We start from the raw sequence: 20,443 nt of genomic DNA, 5'->3' as shown, positions 1-20,443 counted from the left end.
GAATATAACTACTATAATACTGCTACTATGTACAAGAAAATAACTACTATAATACTGCCTCCTATGTGCAAGAATATAACTACTATAATACTGCCCCTATGTACAAAAATATGACTACTATAATACTGCCCCTATGTTCCTTGCTTCTATTACAAAGCAGTGCTGTATAATCCACACAAGTGTTTTTCTTGCGGTACTTTTACACTGGCTTTCACTACAGTATGAGCACAGAGGACCCCTGACAGTAGTGTAGTCCTCTTTACTGTCCATTATAGAAGGGCAGATGATCTGTTAGCATGGCAAACCATGATACTTTCTGTGACGTTCTATGGATCGGCTGCGCTCCGTGGTGACCTGTGGGGTGGGTATATACTATTTTATGTATATTTCTTATGTTGAGAGGTCTGCACATTATACAGGAACAGCTCTGCATACACAGTCTATTTATTAGCAATTAAGAGGCCGGCAGATTGTACGCCGTTTGTATACTCAGCCTGAGCGCTCTGCACAATTATTACCACACCATTCACATCTCTCACCATCAAACACGGCCCGGCTGTACTGTGTGTTGGAGGCCAGAGGTAAGCAGGTGGTGTCAAACTTATTGCCGTAGTTCCCAATGCTGACTTCAAACTGAATGGCATCATCGACATCTTGAAGCATCGTCGCCGAGTAGAAGGCAGCAAAGAGGCAGTACTTCCGCCTCCGGAGATATTTCTAGAAGATAAAATCATTTCTATCTACAATAGTTCTATTCATTGTGTACACTTGGCCTGTCGCGGCCACACATTAATGTCATGAAGATGGAAGAAGAGAATCACAGCTCGGATAGAAGCTTCTAAAAATATTAAGGATATTACGAACTTTCCAGGGTCCCGGCTAAATCCAACCCCAGGAGCCAATTAATCCATTCAGTTCAGAAGCTCAACACAAGCCCTAAATATGCCACTGCGCTAGTGCCCCACCACCTTCTCTTATAACATGGAGGCACATTTGGTATCATCAGGGCACCATATGACACTATTATGTAGGCATTATTAGATGAGCACTGTATGCGGTATAGGGGTCCCCCAAGTTACAATATTAATTGGTTCCCGGTCAACCATTGCAAATCGAAACCATTGTAACTTGAGTTCATGACTCTATGGAAAACCATAAATTGGTTTCAAACCCCAAAATGTAATCTCAAGATCAGAAAAAGTGAAGTTTTAAGAAAAATAAGCAGATAACCAAGACGGATAAAGCAAGAGACAGGAATGGATGCTGGACACTGTAAAGCATTTTCAATGGTGAGGAAAGGAGCTGCTTCATGGTCTTGTATAGTACATACATGTACCAGAAAAGTAAAATGAATCTACAGCTGACATGGTGTCCAAAGGAGCAGCTCATCCTGGCACAGACAGGGGGCAGTAGTGCCACAGAGAAGCTTCTAGACAACCAGAGAAATGGCCATGTCGATTGGTTGGATCTGAGTCTGAGACATTGCATGTTGAGTCTAGTTTCAACTTGCGATGGCCCAGAAAAGACCATTGTATGTTGGGAATATTGTATCCTGAAGCCACTGTATTCTTAAAAGGATGGACCAGCAGAGAAACATTCCTGGTAAGGAGTTTGGAGAAATGTTACTGACCTAACACCATCCACTAATGCTTACCAGATCTTGTCTGATTTTGCCAACTCAACCAATCACTGGTCAAACTGGTGACTTGCTTTTGCCAGTGATTGGCTGGGCTGACAAGGGGACAGAAAGTAGAGCCCAGCAAGAACCTATAGGAGTGGTGTGAGATCGGTGAGATGAAGATAAAGACTTTTATTTTTGTTTTCAATTCTTATTAGTTTTCATTTTTTTCCCGCTGGACAACCCCTTTAAGGCACATTATCTCAATAGTATCTCAGTATTACTACCCAATATTAATATACTATGATAAATGCTGTCCTATTTTATTTACAAAGCTTCTCTCGTGATGCACCTACCATGGATAGAATAGTCTACTATGAATATAATTTCTTATGGGCCCTCATCATACTGAGGACTGGTAATACTGTGCACTACACAATTGGTGTTTATACATGCGTTAGGCACAGGATGAAGAACATTGCACTTTTCTAGCTTTATATTACTGGATGTGTAGCTATTGTCTTACTGACTGCTGGCTAGTTTTTTAGTCTTGAGTCCAATCTGTTTACTGGGTTCAAGAGCGTCGGAAACAGACTGGTTTGAATCCACATGGCAAAGTCCATCAGAAAGGCCCATGGGGAGATGAAAGTCTAGCAGCATCTTATTTGGTTTGCCGAACCCTAAAGGAATGCAGTGCCTCACAGAGCACCTTGAAGGATATCATAACGGTAGTCATACACCTTAGCAGATGGCCAAACCAAACAAGTCCAGTGTCCCAACTCTCTCCCGATGGTAGATGTTGGAAGAATGATGAGTCCGCAATGTTTGATTTCAACACATCCGATCCTTTTGTTTTCTTAAGCCACCCTCCGAGATATCCAACAGTTGCTTCTTCCCCTCTCTTTATTGAGAGCATAAGCACACCTGGAAAGCCTAGTGTGCATGCGTACGGGGGAGCTAGAAGGAATAGCTGTTGGACATATGCGCGTTCCTCAGCTATCTAAGGTGTGTGGTCCCATAGAGTCACGCAGACCTTTACAATTAAAGGTCTGGACCATATTATATGTTGTCAACTAAACATAATCTTGTGTAGGTTTCCTGAATTACAATAATGTCAATTTTTTAATTGTAAATATTATACTGAAGTTCATGGAGGCACATCATGTACGTTGTTTAGTATACCATAACCTTACTGTTAGTATTGTGGTTATTCACATTTTTATTTACTGTAGTTCTCTCAGTTTTATTTCATGTTTTTATCCCACAGAATTACATAAAATCAACCATGACACATCCCGACCAGCGCCACCAATTAGGCTTTTGGAAGAGATTCATACATTTAAGGTAAGCCCACAGGATCCCAACACATAGTCCATCAAAGCTCCCCCAATGGTATTTATGACTTGTACAAACAATCAGAACAGAAATTAGCCCTTTCCACGTGGAATTCCAACATCCGAAAAAAAAAAAAAAACATCCGCAACCCAATTAAGATAATTTATGCCTTCCTGATTAAGAGTGAACGTTCCAGTCCACAAATTGTTCCCAGGTAAACAGTAAGAAATCTGCTCAGTCATTTAGGAGGAATTAACAGATGTTCCCTCTACTTTTAAGCAGATCATTTTGTCCATGTGGAGCTGTCATTACCTCAACTCGTAAGATGTCATCGGAAGAAATGTCTTCCACCTTCTGTTCTGTATGTTCCACCAGCTTGGTCTCCAGTTCCAGTAGGACACGTCCTCGGTAGGCTACACCTTCTCCCTGGCAGACCAAAAGAAAGGTCATCTTAACTGGAAAGTACAGGACAGTATTAGAGCACATTACGTGTAAAGGTTGAAGACTGAACTGAACCTACAACCATTATGAAGACTGAGTTGAGAGATGAGAAAGAAGAGGTTGAACCAAGATGTCCATGGAACGTTAGTAAGGTCTTTCCCAGCAGCCTCAGGTTCAAATTTTGGGCAAAACAATCAATTATATACTTACTGTAGCAGGTGAGAATGGTGTTTTTGTGCAAAATTATGTAAGATTTAATGAGGTTCAATGATCAATATGTCCAGTTAAATGGGTTATTTCCAGCTCATAAAGTTATGGTATAATGTCAGGATGTGTCATTATTTTACGATCAGTGGCATAACTATTGGGGTTGCACCAGTCGAAGTTGCAACCAGTCCTAGAAGCTAGGGGGGCCCACAGGCTGCCTTATCTCATTTAGGCTGATTGTACTTGTTTGATCTCCTTTCTGATTTTCTTTGATGTCTGGCAGCCAAGGTATCATAAATCTGAGATGCTTCAGTGGAGGAGACACAGAAAGAAGATTTATGATGCACATGGAATATCAGAAAGGAGATTAACCTTGTTAATGCCAAAAGTAGCAGTATAGTCAAGGAAAGAAGCTGTGGAGAAAAATGCAGATGGGAGGTGCAAGAGTTACAGTGCTCTAATAGAATTTGTCTGTATTAAAGAGTCTGTCGAGCTCTACAGAATATTGTACTCCACCCCAACCGCTACATACAGTGGTGGTGGTGGTGGTGTGAAGGGGTATGTACAAACTAATGTCAGGCCCACATCAGGACCAACTAAGTTAAAGTTGGATGTTCATGCATTGGTGGACACCAGAGAGCAAGAGTACAAAAAGCACAGTATGATGTGAAAGCCCCCTTGCTCTGGCAAACACCTTAGATGCTGCAGTCACTATTGAGAAGCAGATGGCTCCATTCAGAGACGTTGTATTCACTGGCTGCTAGCACTGCATCAGTGGGTCACTTTAAGAGATTCAGCAAAGCTGTGAAAAAGGTTAGGACGGACTGCAGCTGGTGAGCGTGAGGAATAGCATCATGCTGAACATTTTCACAAGGGCCCGCAAGCCCTTAGGTATGCCCATGTTTAGAATCGTTGTCAGTCTGACCTTGAAAGTGATGGGGGGCACTTCACTGTTTTCCACAGCACGGCGCCACTTCTGGCCACTCGGCTGGGCAGGAAGCTGCAGATAGCCCTTTATGTATCTGTGCTGAAGTTAGCCAGTGCACTGTAGTGCAAGGAGAGACTGTAAAGGGGCCACAGCTTTGAATCATCCCTTCATCGTGGGGATTCCAGAGGTCGGACTCCCACGGATCATAGCTACGGTATATATGCTATCACTTTATGAGCTGCACAGAGCTAGTGATTAGCCTTTGAAGAAGAATAATCTTTATAGGATAATCTAGAGCAAACTCATGGAGACCTTGTATGGGTGGAAATCACCATCTTCATCATCAGCTACACCTTTACATCCTTAAGTGGTAGCAGTTATGTGAGTATATGTGTAGACATCAATGTATTTGATGGCACAAGGTCTACAGAAATGAGGCGTCTGTTGTCATTAGTAGCTTTGTGTCTTCAAGTGATTGCTTCTCATATATTTAATGTTCAGCGATGAGACATTTTACACGTTCTCTTCTTATAACTTTCCTTACCTTCCCCATATTGAGCTCTTCATACGGATCCGGAAATCCTGTAAATTCTCTTGGGCTTCCATAAAGGTTCACATAACAAGGTCCGAAGGTCGGAAGGAACCCCAGACTGTCGTCAACTAGAAAAATAGACCAAGGTCCAAAATTACTTTCATAGACAAAACCAAAGATCTATCTTCTGCTTACACTGCGGAAAAAGTGTCAGTGTAATTATCCTGTACCCCAAGTGTCAGTGTCATTATCCTGTACCCCAAGTGTCAGTGTCATTATCCTGTACCCCAAGTGATAGTGTATGACTGACCAATACCCCAAGTGTCAGTGTTTCCTTGTTGCCAATATAAGATCCCACAAGACAATTAGAATACAATTTAAAAAAAAACTGCAGTATAACCTATAGGTACCTACCTTGTAAGTCCCTACCTGTCCCTTAGTATAGCCTTGAGTCATGCCAAACCAGAGACACCTATCTGTAGATATCACTGTTTTGGGGTTCTTGCACCTCACCAGTACAAAGTAGGGTTCTGGTTGGCTGGGTGTGAAGCACTTGGAGAAGATCTTGGGCAGTACTGGTTCTCCTAGTGGAGACACATATGGGGTGATGACACTTACAGTACAGGTAGTGCCCTATTCTGCACTGATGAGGATCAGAAACTGTGAAACAAATGTCCCTGGTATGGCTGATATCCCTAGTCATAAAACCAAATATTAAACAGTGAAGGGATCTTCTTCAAGTATATATCTGGCTGTAATGAAGGAGGATAGAGCCTCTACATTGTGGTCAGGCAGAGAGGTCTGGAATATTCCCATGTAGAGTTATAAGGCTGTGACTGCATGGCACGACACCCATCACCCAATCCTATGTCACTGTGTACAAATCATCTAGTGTTGAGCGAATCGAAGCAAAACGAAATGACTTAGATTCTAATTTCAGGAAAATTTGATTTATCGCAAATCCGAATTTCCTCGTGCTTCATGGTAACGAATAAATTTTTCCTGAAATGGCAGCAAAAAACCCAAAAAACATACTCACCTTATCCATTTGCCTTACTCGCAGAGCGGCCATCTTGATTTAAGATACCCGCACGGAGTAATGTGTGACGTCACCATGCCAGCCAGCTGGCCAGGGGCTGTAACGTCACTTGCATATAATATAATTAATATAATATAATTATAATATAATATAATTATATTGCATATAATATTAAAGGCTAAGGAAACCTTTGGGGCAATTTTTTATGAATGTATTTTACTCATTTTGGGCTAAAAATATTTTTTTTATCTTTTTCTCCATCTTTGAACCCTTTCCAGTCCCTCCCCCAAACCTCACGCTTTTGGACCCTTTCCGGCTCTCTGAGTCTTTGAACCCTTTCTGGTCCCCCCAGTCTTTAACCCTTCCCAGATTTCCCGCCTTTGAACCTTTTCCAGCTCTCCCAGCCTTTGAGCCCTTTCCAGCTCTCCTCGCCTTTGAACCCTTTCCAGATCTTCCCCCCTTTGAATCCTTTCCAGTTCTCTCCACCTTTGAACCCTTTCCAGTTCTCTCCACCTTTGAACCCTTTCCAGTTCTCTCCACCTTTGAACCCTTTCCAGTTCTCTCCACCTTTGAACCCTTTCCAGTTCTCTCCACCTTTGAACCCTTTCCAGTTCTCTCCACCTTTGAACCCTTTCCAGTTCTCTCCACCTTTGAACCCTTTCCAGTTCTCTCCACCTTTGAACCCTTTCCAGTTCTCTCCACCTTTGAACCCTTTTTGGCTATTCCCCCCTTTGATTCCTTTCCAGCTCTCCCTGCCTCTGAACCTTTTCCTGCTGTCCCTGTCTTTGAACCCTTTTCAGCTAACCCGCGTTTGAACTCTTTCCAACTTTCCCTGCCTTTGAATCCTTTCCAGCCAGCGGCGTAGGGATCGCCATAGCAGCCATAGCAATGGCTATGGGGCACTACGCCACTGGGGGCCTGGGCTGTTGGCTGAGGATTAAAAAAAAAAATATTCAAGTGGCGAAGGGTGTTGCAATAGGCGATGGAGAGGGTACTGGGGGCTGGTGAGAGGCACTGTGGGGCTGATGGAAAGGGTACTGGGGGCTGGTGAGAGGCACTGGGGGCTGGTAAGAGGCACTGGGGGCTGATGGAGAGGCACTGGGGGCAGATGGAGAGGCACTGGGGGCAGATGGAGAGGCACTGGGGGCGGATGGAGAGGCACTGGGGGCGGATGGAGAGGCACTGGGGGCTGATGGAGAGGCACTGGGGGCTGATGAAGAGGCACTGGGGGCTGATGGAGAGGCACTGGGGGCTGATGGAGAGGCACTGGGGGCTGGTGAGAGGCACTGGGGGCTGGTGAGAGGCACTGGGGGCTGGTGAGAGGCACTGGGGCTGCTATGAGGCTACTGTGCACTGCCCACCAATGATTTTAATACCGGGGAGGGCGCACTGTGGGCTGATGAAGAGGGTACTGGGGGCTGGTGAGAGGCACTGGGGGCTGATGGAAAGGGTACTGAGGGCTGGTGAGAGGCACTGGGGGCTTGTGAGAGGCACTGGGGGTTAATGGAGAGGCACTGCGGGCTGGTGAGAGGGACTGGGAGCTGTTGAGAGGGACTGGGAGCTGTTGAGAGGCACTGGGGCTGATGAAGAGGCACTGGGGGCTGATGGAGAGGCACTGGGGGCTGATGGAGAGGCACTGGGGGCTGATGGAGAGGCACTGGGGGCTGATGGAGAGGCACTGGGGGCTGATGGAGAGGCACTGGGGGCTGATGAGAGGGACTGGGAGCTGGTGAGAGGCACTGGGGCTGGTGAGAGGCACTGGGGGCTGGTGAGAGGCACTGAGGGCTGCTATTAGGCTACTGGGGCTGCATTGAGGATACTGGGGGCTGCTATGAGGCTGCTATGAGGTTGCTGGGGGCTGCTATGAGGCATGGGGATCTTATCTGAGGAATGAATGGGTGCCATTCATATTGGGGTCTGAGCTGAGGTGTTATCTGAGGTCTTATTTGGGTCTTATTAACATTGGGGATCTTATTGGGGCTGTTAGCTGAGGTCTGATTAACATTGGGGGTCTGATTGGTGGTCTGACCTGAGGTGTAATGAAATTATTATTTTTTTCTTTCCAGAGCAGCTTGGAGAAAAAAGGCCTCACAGTCTCCACACTCCTTCTGCCTGGCCAAGCCTGTCAGCACCCCTGAGGCAAAGCCAGCCAGCACCCCTGAGGCCAAGCCGGCCAGCACCCCTGAGGCCAAGTCGGCCAGCACCCCTGAGGCCAAGTCGGCCAGCACCCCTGAGGCCAAGTCGGCCAGCACCCCTGAGGCCAAGTCGGCCAGCACCCCTGAGGCCAAGCCGGCCAGCACCCCTGAGGCCAAGCCGGCCAGCACCCCTGAGGCCAAGCCGGCCAGCACCCCTGAGGCCAAGCCGGCCAGCACCCCTGAGGCCAAGCCGGCCAGCACCCCTGATGCCAAGCCGGCCAGCACCCCTGAGGCCAAGTCGGCCAGCACCCCTGAGGCCAAGTCGGCCAGCACCCCTGAGGCCAAGTCGGCCAGCACCCCTGAGGCCAAGCCGGCCAGCACCCCTGAGGCCAAGCCGGCCAGCACCCCTGAGGCCAAGCCGGCCAGCACCCCTGAGGCCAAGCCGGCCAGCACCCCTGAGGCCATGCCGGCCAGCACCCCTGAGGCCAAGCCGGCCAGCACCCCTGAGGCCAAGTCGGCCAGCACCCCTGAGGCCAAGCCGGCCAGCACCCCTGAGGCCAAGCCGGCCAGCACCCCTGAGGCCAAGCCGGCCAGCACCCCTGAGGCCAAGCCGGCCAGCACCCCTGAGGCCAAGCCGGCCAGCACCCCTGAGGCCAAGCCAGCCAGCACCCCTGAGGCCAAGCCAGCCAGCACCCCTGAGGCCAAGCCAGCCAGCACCCCTGAGGCCAAGCCAGCCAGCACCCCTGAGGCCAAGCCTGTCAGCACCCCTGAGGCCAAGCCTGTCAGCACCCCTGAGGCCAAGCCTGTCAGCACACCTGAGTCTTCAGAACTGAAAGTAAATTATATATAAGGGGAGCTTTCACCTTCTTGTGTTACAGACCCCTGTACAATTTAACAATCTTCTTTAATACACAGACATTTAGATTCATACATTTCCTACACTGGCACAAATGCGTTGCCAGTGACCAACTGTCTGTGCTCAGTCCTACGCGTAACCGTCGCAAGTGCATGAGGAGCTGCGGATGTGGCGGCGAGGTCCGAGACGTATGTGGGGGTGGGAGATCTGGGAGGGGGGGGGCCATAATTTTTTTTGCTATGGGGCCCAGTCATTTCTAGCTACCCCCTGTAGCCCTAAGGGTGTAAAGGGTTCAAAGGTTCAATGACAGGTTCTTCCTTTCCTGTCCTCTCCATCTTTGAACTCTTTCCAGATCTCCTCACCTCTGAACCCTTTCCAGATCTCCTCACCTCTGAACCCTTTCCAGATCTCCTCACCTCTGAACCCTTTCCAGATCTCCTCACCTCTGAACCCTTTCTAGCTCTACCCATCTTTGACCACTTCCCAGTTCCCCCCGTCTTTGAACCCTTTCCAGCCCACCTCCTTAAACCCTTTCCAGCCCTATATCCTTTATTTTATGTAAAGCCCAAAACTGAATCCCAAATCTTTTACAGCATATCAAGCACAAAAATAAATCTTATATTCAAGCTGTGGCCTAACCCTCAGAAGGGGGTAACACTACATAGGGATCACAGATTTTTTATCTCTCTTTTTACACATCCTAAAATCGTATTTGCTTTTGCAGCTGCTTCCTGACACACCCAAGTCCTTTTCTTGTTCCACTGACCACCATTTTTATTCCATGTAATGAAGTACGGTTGCTGTCCTTCTATGGAACCTGGAGAACCCTTTTAAAATGGAGAATGGAGTTCAAAATGGAGCTGTGCTACATCTGCTAATCCTTTATATCCCACAGTATATGATGGAAATGATTGACCTGAATCTACAAGAAATCTTATAGGACGTACAGTTAGGAATCGTGGGCGGCTTCCCCGTGGTTTCATCTGAAGCACAAAGAAACAAGTCGTGGTTAGAGACGATAGAAATGATGTAACGTGAGCGGGTCATAGCGCAAATTACAGAAGACAAGGCAATGGATGGGTCATGGTACATGGCTGGTTATGAATGAACAGGATCCATGCATGAAGAGGTTAATAAAGTACTAGCAAATACTGAAGGAAGGGATGGAAACGCGTTAACCACTCATGGCACAGGTTGAGTCTGCTCATAAGGCTGGAATCCCACATGCAGGTTTTAGCAAAGCACATGAGTGGATAGAGCGGTATAGGCATGCAACGCCACTCGGTGAAGCTTGTGATCAGAAGGGGGCACCTCCTGCTTCCTAACATGACACCATTTTCTGCAGCCACCACTAGGGGGACCTCAATGCATACAGAAGTTCTGCAGCTTGAGTGCAATATTAACTGTATGACTCCATATGCAGTGAGCTCCACCTTGTGGTGGCCGTAGGAAAATGTAGAACTTGGAGACGCATCTCGTAGACATTTAATGTTATTGTGTCTGGTCGAATCTTAGAAACTGTAATGCAAATTCAAAGATCCCATTATAGTCAACAGGATTAGGCGCTTCCATTAATTTTTTATTTTTTTCTCCTTTGATGTGAACCTAGCCTTAGATACCTCAGGAATACTGGCTTCTGACGGAAAGTCATTTTCCATTTAAACCTTTGCATGTCATGTCTTGTTGGGGCCACAAGTGGTGGCGCTATTGTATTGGTCTCTATGGAAAAAATTACTACGGGCAAAGTGGTAGAAAGTGGTACTGCATGGGAGAAAAAAATACTTTGAAATTGCAACAATGTCTAAGTAAAGTTTGTCAAAAACAGCAGATCTACGGCCGAGCCCCTCACATAATTGTCTAAAATTAGGAATTATTTTATAACTTTATATTGGGAGAGAGGTCCTAAACAACTAATATTTTTAACACTTTATGGTATAGTTCATTTTGTAGGTTAAGAGGAGTAAAACCTTATATACTCTATGCTAAAAGGGAGTAAAAGATGTAACTGTTCCTGATAACACGGGCGGTGGCATTGTTGCATTGGTTCCTATGGAAAGATTTGCTGATGGGGCAGTGGTGGAAAGCGGTACTGCAGGCGAATATTTTTACAGCGTCTCAAAAATTTAGATATTTTGCGTACTTTAAAGGGTGAGTGGAAAGAGCAGGCAGATGAGTGAGCGCTGTGACCGCACGCCCCGCATGTCACCGGTGTGTGCTGCATATAACGACCACGTCATGTACACAGCGCAGCGTTACTAAGGCAAAGAACCTGGAGGTTTCAGAAAAGCCGGAAAACATGCAAATGACCCTTAAACGCTATAAAGTGAATAGATGCTGGTGTGTCCTTCCCCATGCTTTACATTGCAGTTCTGCTTACTCAGACTGACTGATAATTGGGTGGGACCAGAATTCGATTTTCATCTTGCTATAGAAATGAACGTATTGAAAGTGAACCTTTTAGAACTTATTCCCACTCACCAAATATATACAGGTCCTTCTCAAAAAATTAGCATATTGTGATAAAGTTCATTATTTTCTGTAATGTGCTGATAAACATTAGACTTTCATATATTTTAGATTCATTACACACAACTGAAGTAGTTCAAGCCTTTTATTGTTTTAATATTGATGATTTTGGCCACAGCTCATGAAAACCCAAATTTCCTATCTAAAAAAATTTGCATATTTCATCCGACCAATAAAAGAAAAGTGTTTTTAATACAAAAAAAGTCAACCTTCAAATAATTATGTTCAGTTATGCACTCAATACTTGGTCGGGAATCCTTGTGCAGAAATGACGGCTTCAATGCGGCGTGGCATGGAGGCAATCAGCCTGTGGCACTGCTGGGGTGTTATCGAGGCCCAGGATGCTTCAATGCGGCGTGGCATGGAGGCAATCAGCCTGTGGCACTGCTGAGGTGTTATGGAGGCCCAGGAGGCTTCAATGCGGCGTGGCATGGAGGCAATCAGCCTGTGGCACTGCTGAGGTGTTATGGAGGCCCAGGAGGCTTCAATGCGGCGTGGCATGGAGGCAATCAGCCTGTGGCACTGCTGAGGTGTTATGGAGGCCCAGGAGGCTGCAATGTGGCGTGGCATGGAGGCAATCAGCCTGTGGCACTGCTGAGGTGTTATGGAGGCCCAGGAGGCTTCAATGCGGCGTGGCATGGAGGCATCAGCCTGTGGCACTGCTGAGGTGTTATGGAGGCCCAGGATGCTTCAATGCGGCGTGGCATGGGGGCAATCAGCCTGTGGCACTGCTGAGGTGTTATGGAGGCCCAGGATGCTTCGATGCGGCGTGGCATGGAGGCAATCAGCCTGTGGCACTGCGGAGGTGTTATGGAGGCCCAGGAGGCTTCAATGCGGCGTGGCATGGAGGCATCAGCCTGTGGCACTGCTGAGGTGTTATGGAGGCCCAGGATGCTTCAATGCGGCGTGGCATGGGGGCAATCAGCCTGTGGCACTGCTGAGGTGTTATGGAGGCCCAGGATGCTTCAATGCGGCGTGGCATGGAGGCAATCAGCCTGTGGCACTGCTGAGGTGTTATGGAGGCCCAGGAGGCTTCGATAGCGGCCTTAAGCTCATCCAGAGTGTTGGGTCTTGCGTCTCAACTTTCTCTTCCCAATATCCCACGGATTCTCTATGGGGTTCAGGTCAGGAGAGTTGGCAGGCCAATTGAGCCCAGTAATACCATGGTCAGTAAACCAGTTACCAGTGGTTTTGGCGCTGTGAGCAGGTGCCAGGTCGTGCTGAAAAATGAAATCTTCATCTCCATAAAGCTTTTCAGCAGATGGAAGCATGAAGTGCTCCAAAATCTCCTGATAGCGGCTGCATTGACCCTGCCCTTGATAAAACACAGTGGACCAACACCAGCAGCTGACATGGCACCCCAGACCATCGCTGACTGTGGGTACTTGACACTGGACTTCAGGCATTTTGGCATTTCCCTCTCCCCAGTCTTCCTCCAGACTCTGGCACCTTGATTTCCGAATGACATGCAACAGTCCAGTGCTGCTTCTCTGTAGCCCAGGTCAGGCGCTTCTGCCGCTGTTTCTGGGGAATGCGGCACCTGTAGCCCATTTCCTGCACACGCCTGTACACGGGGGCTCTGGATGTTTCTACTCCAGACTCAGTCCACTGCTTCCGCAGGTCCCCCAAGGTCTGGAATCGGTCCTTCTCCACAATCTTCCTCAGGGTCCGGTCACCTCTTCTCGTTGTGCAGCGTTTTCTGCCACACTTTTTCCTTCCCACAGACTTCCCACTGAGGGGCCTTGATACAGCGCTCTGGGAACAGCCTATTCCTTCAGACATGTCTTTCTGTGTCTTACCCTCTTGCTTGAGGGTGTCAGTGATGGCCTTCTGGACAGCAGTCAGGTCGGCAGTCTGACCCATGATTGCGGTTTGGAGTAATGAACCAGGCTGGGAGTTTTTAAAAGCCTCAGGAATCTTTTGCAGGTGTTTAGAGTTAATTAGTTGATTCAGATGATTAGGTTAATAGCTCGTTTACAGAACCTTTTCATGATATGCTAATTTTTTTAGATAGGAAATTTGGGTTTTCATGAGCTGTATGCCAAAATCATCAATATTAAAACAATAAAAGGCTTGAACTACTTCAGTTGGTGTGTAATGAATCTAAAATATATGAAAGTCTAATGTTTATCAGTACATTACAGAAAATAATGAACTTTATCACAATATGCTAATTTTTTTAGAAGGACCTGTACTATCTATATCCCAGAGGCATCTTGGTCCCCAGGGGATCAGGGTCATGGTCACATTACCTTCCTGGTATGGATCTGTATGTAGCTTGCTCCCTCTAGTGGTGGCTGGAGGCAGCAGATTTGTTTATTCTATGATGACTGGAGCTCTGGCACCTATACAGATACATGGTGCAGCCTGGCTCTGGCGTCTCCTCAACGGCTGATTGCCCATCCACCTCTACATCATATTTGGCTGGACCTTCCTAAATAGATGCAGTCAGTATGGAGATGTCATCCCTAGTGACTGCCTCCTCCAACCTCCGCTCTCAGCTGCTATTTCTTAGAACCTTTACTAAAAGCTCTGGCCAAAACAAGACCATGCGGTCAGTGTGTCGAGCAGTTAATCCGGGGGTTGAGTTGTCAGAAACAAGTAAAAGCACCAACGCCAAAAAAGAACCCTGACATGCAAGGAAGAAGGGATGAGGCTTACCTTCTAGCTCCCCTCCGGGAGCTGAGATCTTGGACATGCTCAGGTAAGTGGTGCCAATGATATCGTTGTGAGTGAGCCGGTCCCTACAAGACAAGGTCATCATAAGTTTCGGGGGCACACAGGGCGATACTCAATACGGAACTGCTTTTCCTGTTCCCAACAAAGATTGGCTGCATTATCCATCAGCTGCCACTAGGCGCAGCTCAGTGCAAAGGACTTATATAGAGCTTCCATTGCTACCGATGGTAACTGTATAAATTCCTATGCACTAAGCTCCCCCTAGTGGAAGCAAGAGATTTATCAACATATTTATGCCACTTTTCTGGTGTGAAATCTTTGAGACATAGGGTGTTCAGAATAAGCGCCATATTTATCAGAAGTCAGATAAAATAGATGAGGAGGAGGCAACTTTATTATTTTTAATAAAAAATGTCTTCTGTTTAATAAAATAAAAATTATGAATTCAGCAGAAATTAGCATTTTGAGTTGCCTGGGAGTGTATAATGCACATGTACTGGGAAAATGAGTATGATCAGGGGCCATACTAAGCTTTGCTGTGGGGCTGTCACATACTTACTTTGCGCTCCCGTGGCGAGTCCGGCCGCACTATGGCAGCCAATCAAGCTCAGTGCAACATGCTTCCTGAGGGTCCCACTAGCTAGTTGTGTGCTTGTTACTCTGGATCACTGACTTTTGCCTGTTTTCTGACTATGCCGATGTACACTAATTTTGCCCCCGACGTGAACTTCTGATTTTTTTTTACTCTGCTTGTTATCTGACCTTGCTTGATTTTGGACTCTGGCATTAGACTCTGCTAATTTGTGACCTCGCCTTTGTCTCTGAACCTGAGGTTATTTCCTGGTTTCACTCTGCTGTGTATTTGTCTTAGCTTTTGGATTTTTTTGATCCGGTCCTGGTGTTGGTCTGTCTGGTTTTGACCTCTTTCTGTCTCACTAGTCTTTAGTCAAGTCAGGAACCATCACCAAGTTGGGGGCCACCAGTTAGGGCTGATCTTGCAAGTAGGTAAGGACAGTGGTGTGGGTGGAGTACAGGGCTGTTCCCTAACCTTTATGATACGGGCCCTATAAGATGTGTGTACGCTCTTGTCAAGAAAGCATCCCCCAAACTTGCCAGAAAGTCCCATGCAACATCAAATTGAAAAGTAAGATAGGGCCAACCTCACATGGGACCAGAGTCACACACAGACACCCTATTAGCTGCATGGCTGCCTTGAATACTTTTTTACCACTGCGCCCTCTTGTGGCTGCCAGAGAAACAACACCCAATGGTCCACAGGTTGAAGCCTGATAAAGTATTTAGCGGCCAACCTTGGCTCTTTCTGCCTCAATTCATATCATCAGCAGTAAAAAAATCGAGGAGTGAGTTACATTTTACAAGCTGAGACCCTTCTTGGAACCGGGAAGGCAGCTAACACATAAATTATAGGCTATTACCTGCCATAAATTACTACCTAATAATAGACTCTAATGAAGGTGAAAATGCTGTAAAAGAAAAACATTACCGAACCCGAGACGTATGAAACAAAAGGACAAATTAAGAGAGATTATTTTCTCTGTAAAGTTCCTGGAGATTTATGTACTGTCCATACCCAGGATAAATTTGGAAACACATTCTCGTCGCGGTGCGGAACCGCTTTTCTTTTCGACTTAAGTGGTCTAGCACGTTGCGTGCAGCTGGAGTCCGTCCCCTGCTGTTATAAATATCACAGGCGAGTAAATCAGGTGCGGCCCGTGGCTGACAAAAGGGGAGGCTAAGGTGTGAGATGTGGTCATTGCCAGCTGCAGGGGGGGCGCTAAATAATGGGGTGCGAGCCCCTGAGGTATATCAGTGTGAAATAATAGATCACAGGGCTTCATGACTCACACTGAACTGGAAATAGATCCAGTACACGCTGGTCTCATACTGCGTGTGGTCTCCGTAATACACAGATGTAGCAGAACTGAATTTGTCATTGCTGTTTCCTACAGAAACCAGATCACACAGCACATCATGTCAAATGGATTTACTGTGGAAGCAAAAGGGGTGCAGCTGCAATTGGGCCCTGGTGCCTCAGGGGCCACAGACCTGCTTTGCAATGCAAGAAATCAGGAGTACCTAAAATGGCACATACTCTGCATCATAAGCCAAGATAAGGCTTTGCCTCTGAACTCAGCTCTGCTACATCTTTCTTCCTCCTATGTATCATGCTGCAACCCATGGCTCCACAACTATAACTCCCATCATGTTCTGATAGGCTATCGGATAGCTACGGGGCCTGGGTCCTAGGAGCTGCAGTTACTCACCAGTCTGTGAGCCGGATCCTCATCTTCTCACACATAGACGGGAACTAGGATGGAAAAATCACAGTCACACTCCGCAGCTACAACAGGACTGGACAGATTTATCAACCGCAAGGATAAGGCTACTTTCACACTTGCGGCAGTGTGATCCGGCAAGCAGCTCCGTCGTCGGAACTGCCTGCCGGATCCGCCAATCTGGATGTGACTGAAAGCATTTGTGAGACGGGTACGGATACGTCTCACAAGTGCATTGCAAGAACAGATCCGTCTCTCCGCTTGTCATGTGGATGGACGGATCCGTCTTGTATTTTTTTTTCACAATTTTCCCAGTCTGCGCATGCGCAGACCGGAAGGAAGGATCCGTCCTTCAGGTGTTTCTTAATCCTGGACCTGGCACTAATACATGTCAATGTAAATTAATACCGGATTCGGCATTCCGGCAACTGATCAGGCATTTTGGATGGTATTATCTTTTGCCTGATCAGTCAAAAAGACTGAACTGAAGACATCAAGATGCATCCTGAACGGATTGCTCTGGCTGGGATACTTATTGGACACTGTGGATGGGATATCTAAGGGACACTGTGGCTGGGATATTTTTGGGGAACTGTTACTAGGATATTTATGGGGCACTGTGGCTGATATATTTATGGGCACTGTGGCTGGGATACTTTTGGGGCACTGTGGCTGGAACATTTATGGGGCACTGTGGCAGGGATATTTATGAGGCACTGTGGCTGGTATATTTATTGGGCACTGTGGCAGGGATATTTATGGGGCACTGTGGCAGGGATATTTATGGGGCACTGTGGCAGGGATATTTATGGGGCACTGTGGCAGGGATATTTATGGGGCACTGTGGCAGGGATATTTATGGGGCACTGTGGCAGGGATATTTATGTGGCACTGTGGCAGGGATATTTATGGGCACTGTGGCTGGAATATTTATTGGGCACTGTGGCTGGAATATTTATTGGGCACTGTGGCTGGGATATTTATTGGGCACTGTGGCTGGGATATTTATTGGGCACTGTGGCTGGAATATTTATTGGGCACTGTGGCTGGAATATTTATTGGGCACTGTGGCTGGAATATTTATTGGGCACTGTGGCTGGGATATTTATGGGGCACTGTGGCAGGGATATTTATTGGGCACTGTGCCTGGTATATTTATGGAGCACTGTGGCAGGGATATTTATGGGGCACTGTGGCAGGGATATTTATGAGGCACTGTGGCAGGGATATTTATTGGGCACTGTGGCTGGTATATTTATGGAGCACTGTGGCAGGGATATTTATGGGGCACAGTGGCAGGGATATTTATGGGGCACTGTGGCAGGGATATTTATGGGGCACAGTGGCAGGGATATTTATGGGGCACTGTGGCAGGGATATTTATGGGGCACTGTGGCTGGTATATTTATGGGGCACTGTGGCTAGTATATTTATGGGGCACTGTGGCTGGGATATTTATGGGGCACTGTGGCTGGGATATTTATGGGCACTGTGGCTGGAATATTTATTGGGCACTGTGGCTGGGATATTTATGGGGCACTGTGGCAGGGATATTTATTGGGCACTGTGCCTGGTATATTTATGGAGCACTGTGGCAGGGATATTTATGGGGCACTGTGGCAGGGATATTTATGAGGCACTGTGGCAGGGATATTTATGAGGCACTGTGGCAGGGATATTTATTGGGCACTGTGGCTGGTATATTTATGGAGCACTGTGGCAGGGATATTTATTGGGCACTGTGGCAGGGATATTTATGGGGCACTGTGGCAGGGATATTTATGGGGCACTGTGGCAGGGATATTTATGGGGCACTTTGGCAGGGATATTTATGGAGCACTGTGGCAGGGATATTTATGGGGCACTGTGGCAGGGATATTTATGGGGCACTGTGGCTGGGATATTTATGGGGCACTGTGGCTGGGATATTTATGGGGCACTGTGGCAGGGATATTTATGGGGCACTGTGGCTGGGATATTTATGGGGCACTGTGGCTGGGATATTTATGGGGCACTGTGGCTGGGATATTTATTGGGCACTGTGGCTGGGATATTTATTGGGCACTGTGGCTGGAATATTTATGGGGCACTGTGGCTGGAATATTTATGGGGCACTGAGGCTAAGATATTTATGGGCACTGTGGCTGATATATTTATGGGCACTGTGGCTGGGATATTTATGGGGCACTGTGGCAGGGATATTTATGGGGCACTGTGGCAGGGATATTTATGGGGCACTGTGGCAGGGATATTTAGGGGCACTGTGGCAGGGATATTTACAGGCACTGTGGCTGGGATATTTATTGGGCACTGTGGCTGGGATATTTATGGGCACTGTGGCTGGGATATTTATGGGGCACTGTGGCTGGGATATTTATTGGGCACTGTGGCTGAGATATTTATTGGGCACTGTGGCTGGGATACTTTTGGGACACTGTGGCTGGGATATTTATGGAGCACTGTGGCTGGAACATTTATGGGGCACTGTGGCAGGGATATTTATGGGGCACTGAGGCTAAGATATTTATGGGGCACCATGGCAGAGATATTTATGAGGCACTGTGGCTGGGATACTTTTGGGGTGTAACAGTGGCTGCTGTGCGCCGTTGTTCCCCTGCTTACCGCTGTGGTCCCAGGCGCCGTGTTCAGCAGTGATCTGCTGCCAGTGTTTCCTTTCAGCCCTGGCCACAGCATGCATACATGCTGCTTGTTTCCTGCAGCATTTCCTTAAGGGTCGGAGCCCGTCACTTCCTGTGTTTTATGGGTGGGATCATGTGACCCCGCAACCAATCCTAGCCCTCCTGCACATATATAAGTGGTTCAGCCCCCTTTCCAGATGCCTCAGTGTCAAGGTCCTTGTGTTCTGCTAAGGTTCCTGATATCCGCTTGTTTTCCTGACTTGTACTTGTGTTCCTGGACTCTGCTACATGTTTGATCCTTGCCTGCTTGCCTTGACTCTCCTGTTGCCGATCAAGATTGCCTGACCTGTATGTGTGTCGCCTGCCCTGACCTATTGCCTGTCTGACTTTGCCTCTGCCTCATCCTTTGGTCCTGCACTGTTGCTCCTTGTAACGACTCAGCCTGCTGACAATGACTGTACCTCTGGTACCTTTCTCAGGTACCTCCTGGCCCACCTGGACCAGCTGCCTCGTGTGCCTATCCTCCTCAAGAGGTAGAAACTGGTGTTCCCCTTAGGAAAGTCTATCCCCACCATAAGGGGTACTGTGAAGATCGAGGGGTTAGAGGAGGTAGGACACGTGGCACAGTGGGTTCACACCCGCTGGTTCGTGACATGTGGCACTGTGGCTGGGATATTTATAGGACACTGTAGCTGGGATATTAATGGGACACTGTGGCTGGGATACTTTTGGGGCACTGTGGCTGGGATACTTTTGGGGCACTGTAGCTGGGATATTTATTGGGCACTGTGGATAGGACATTTATTGGGCGCTGTGGCTGGGATATCTAAGGGACACTGTGGCTGGGATATCTAAGGGACACTGTGGCTGAGATATTTTTGGGGAACTGTTGCTGATATATTTATGGGCCACTGTGGCTGGGATATTTATGGGGCACTGTGGCTGGGACATTTATTGGGTACTGTGGCTGTGATATTTTTGGGGCACTGTGAATGGGACATTTAGGGAGCACTATGGCTGGGATATTTATGGGACACTGTGGCTGGGATATTTAGGGGGCACTGTGACTGGGATATTTTAGGGGGCACTGTGACTGGGATATTTAGGGGGCACTGTGACTGGGATATTTAGGGGGCACTGTGACTGGGATATTTAGGGGGCACTGTGAACGGGACATTTATGGGGCACTGTGAACGGGACATTTATGGGGC

General features: G+C 47.4%; 1 protein-coding gene across 1 annotated transcript in view; it reads right to left on the bottom strand.

Moving 5' to 3' along the window:
- The window catches only part of DYSF (dysferlin), a 259,265-nt gene that overhangs the window by 144,928 nt on the left and 93,894 nt on the right, over nucleotides 1-20,443 (bottom strand). Inside the window, 6 exon segments of the mRNA XM_044294645.1 lie at nucleotides 540-717; nucleotides 3,266-3,379; nucleotides 5,074-5,189; nucleotides 10,039-10,074; nucleotides 14,279-14,361; nucleotides 16,582-16,625. Of these exon segments, the coding sequence (XP_044150580.1) occupies nucleotides 540-717; nucleotides 3,266-3,379; nucleotides 5,074-5,189; nucleotides 10,039-10,074; nucleotides 14,279-14,361; nucleotides 16,582-16,625 (571 nt within the window).

The sequence above is a fragment of the Bufo gargarizans genome, chromosome 1 (genome assembly GCF_014858855.1).
Source record: "Bufo gargarizans isolate SCDJY-AF-19 chromosome 1, ASM1485885v1, whole genome shotgun sequence".
Taxonomy (NCBI): domain Eukaryota; kingdom Metazoa; phylum Chordata; class Amphibia; order Anura; family Bufonidae; genus Bufo; species Bufo gargarizans.
Note: the sequence above shows the minus strand (reverse complement) of the source record. Positions and strands in the feature narration are given on the sequence as shown.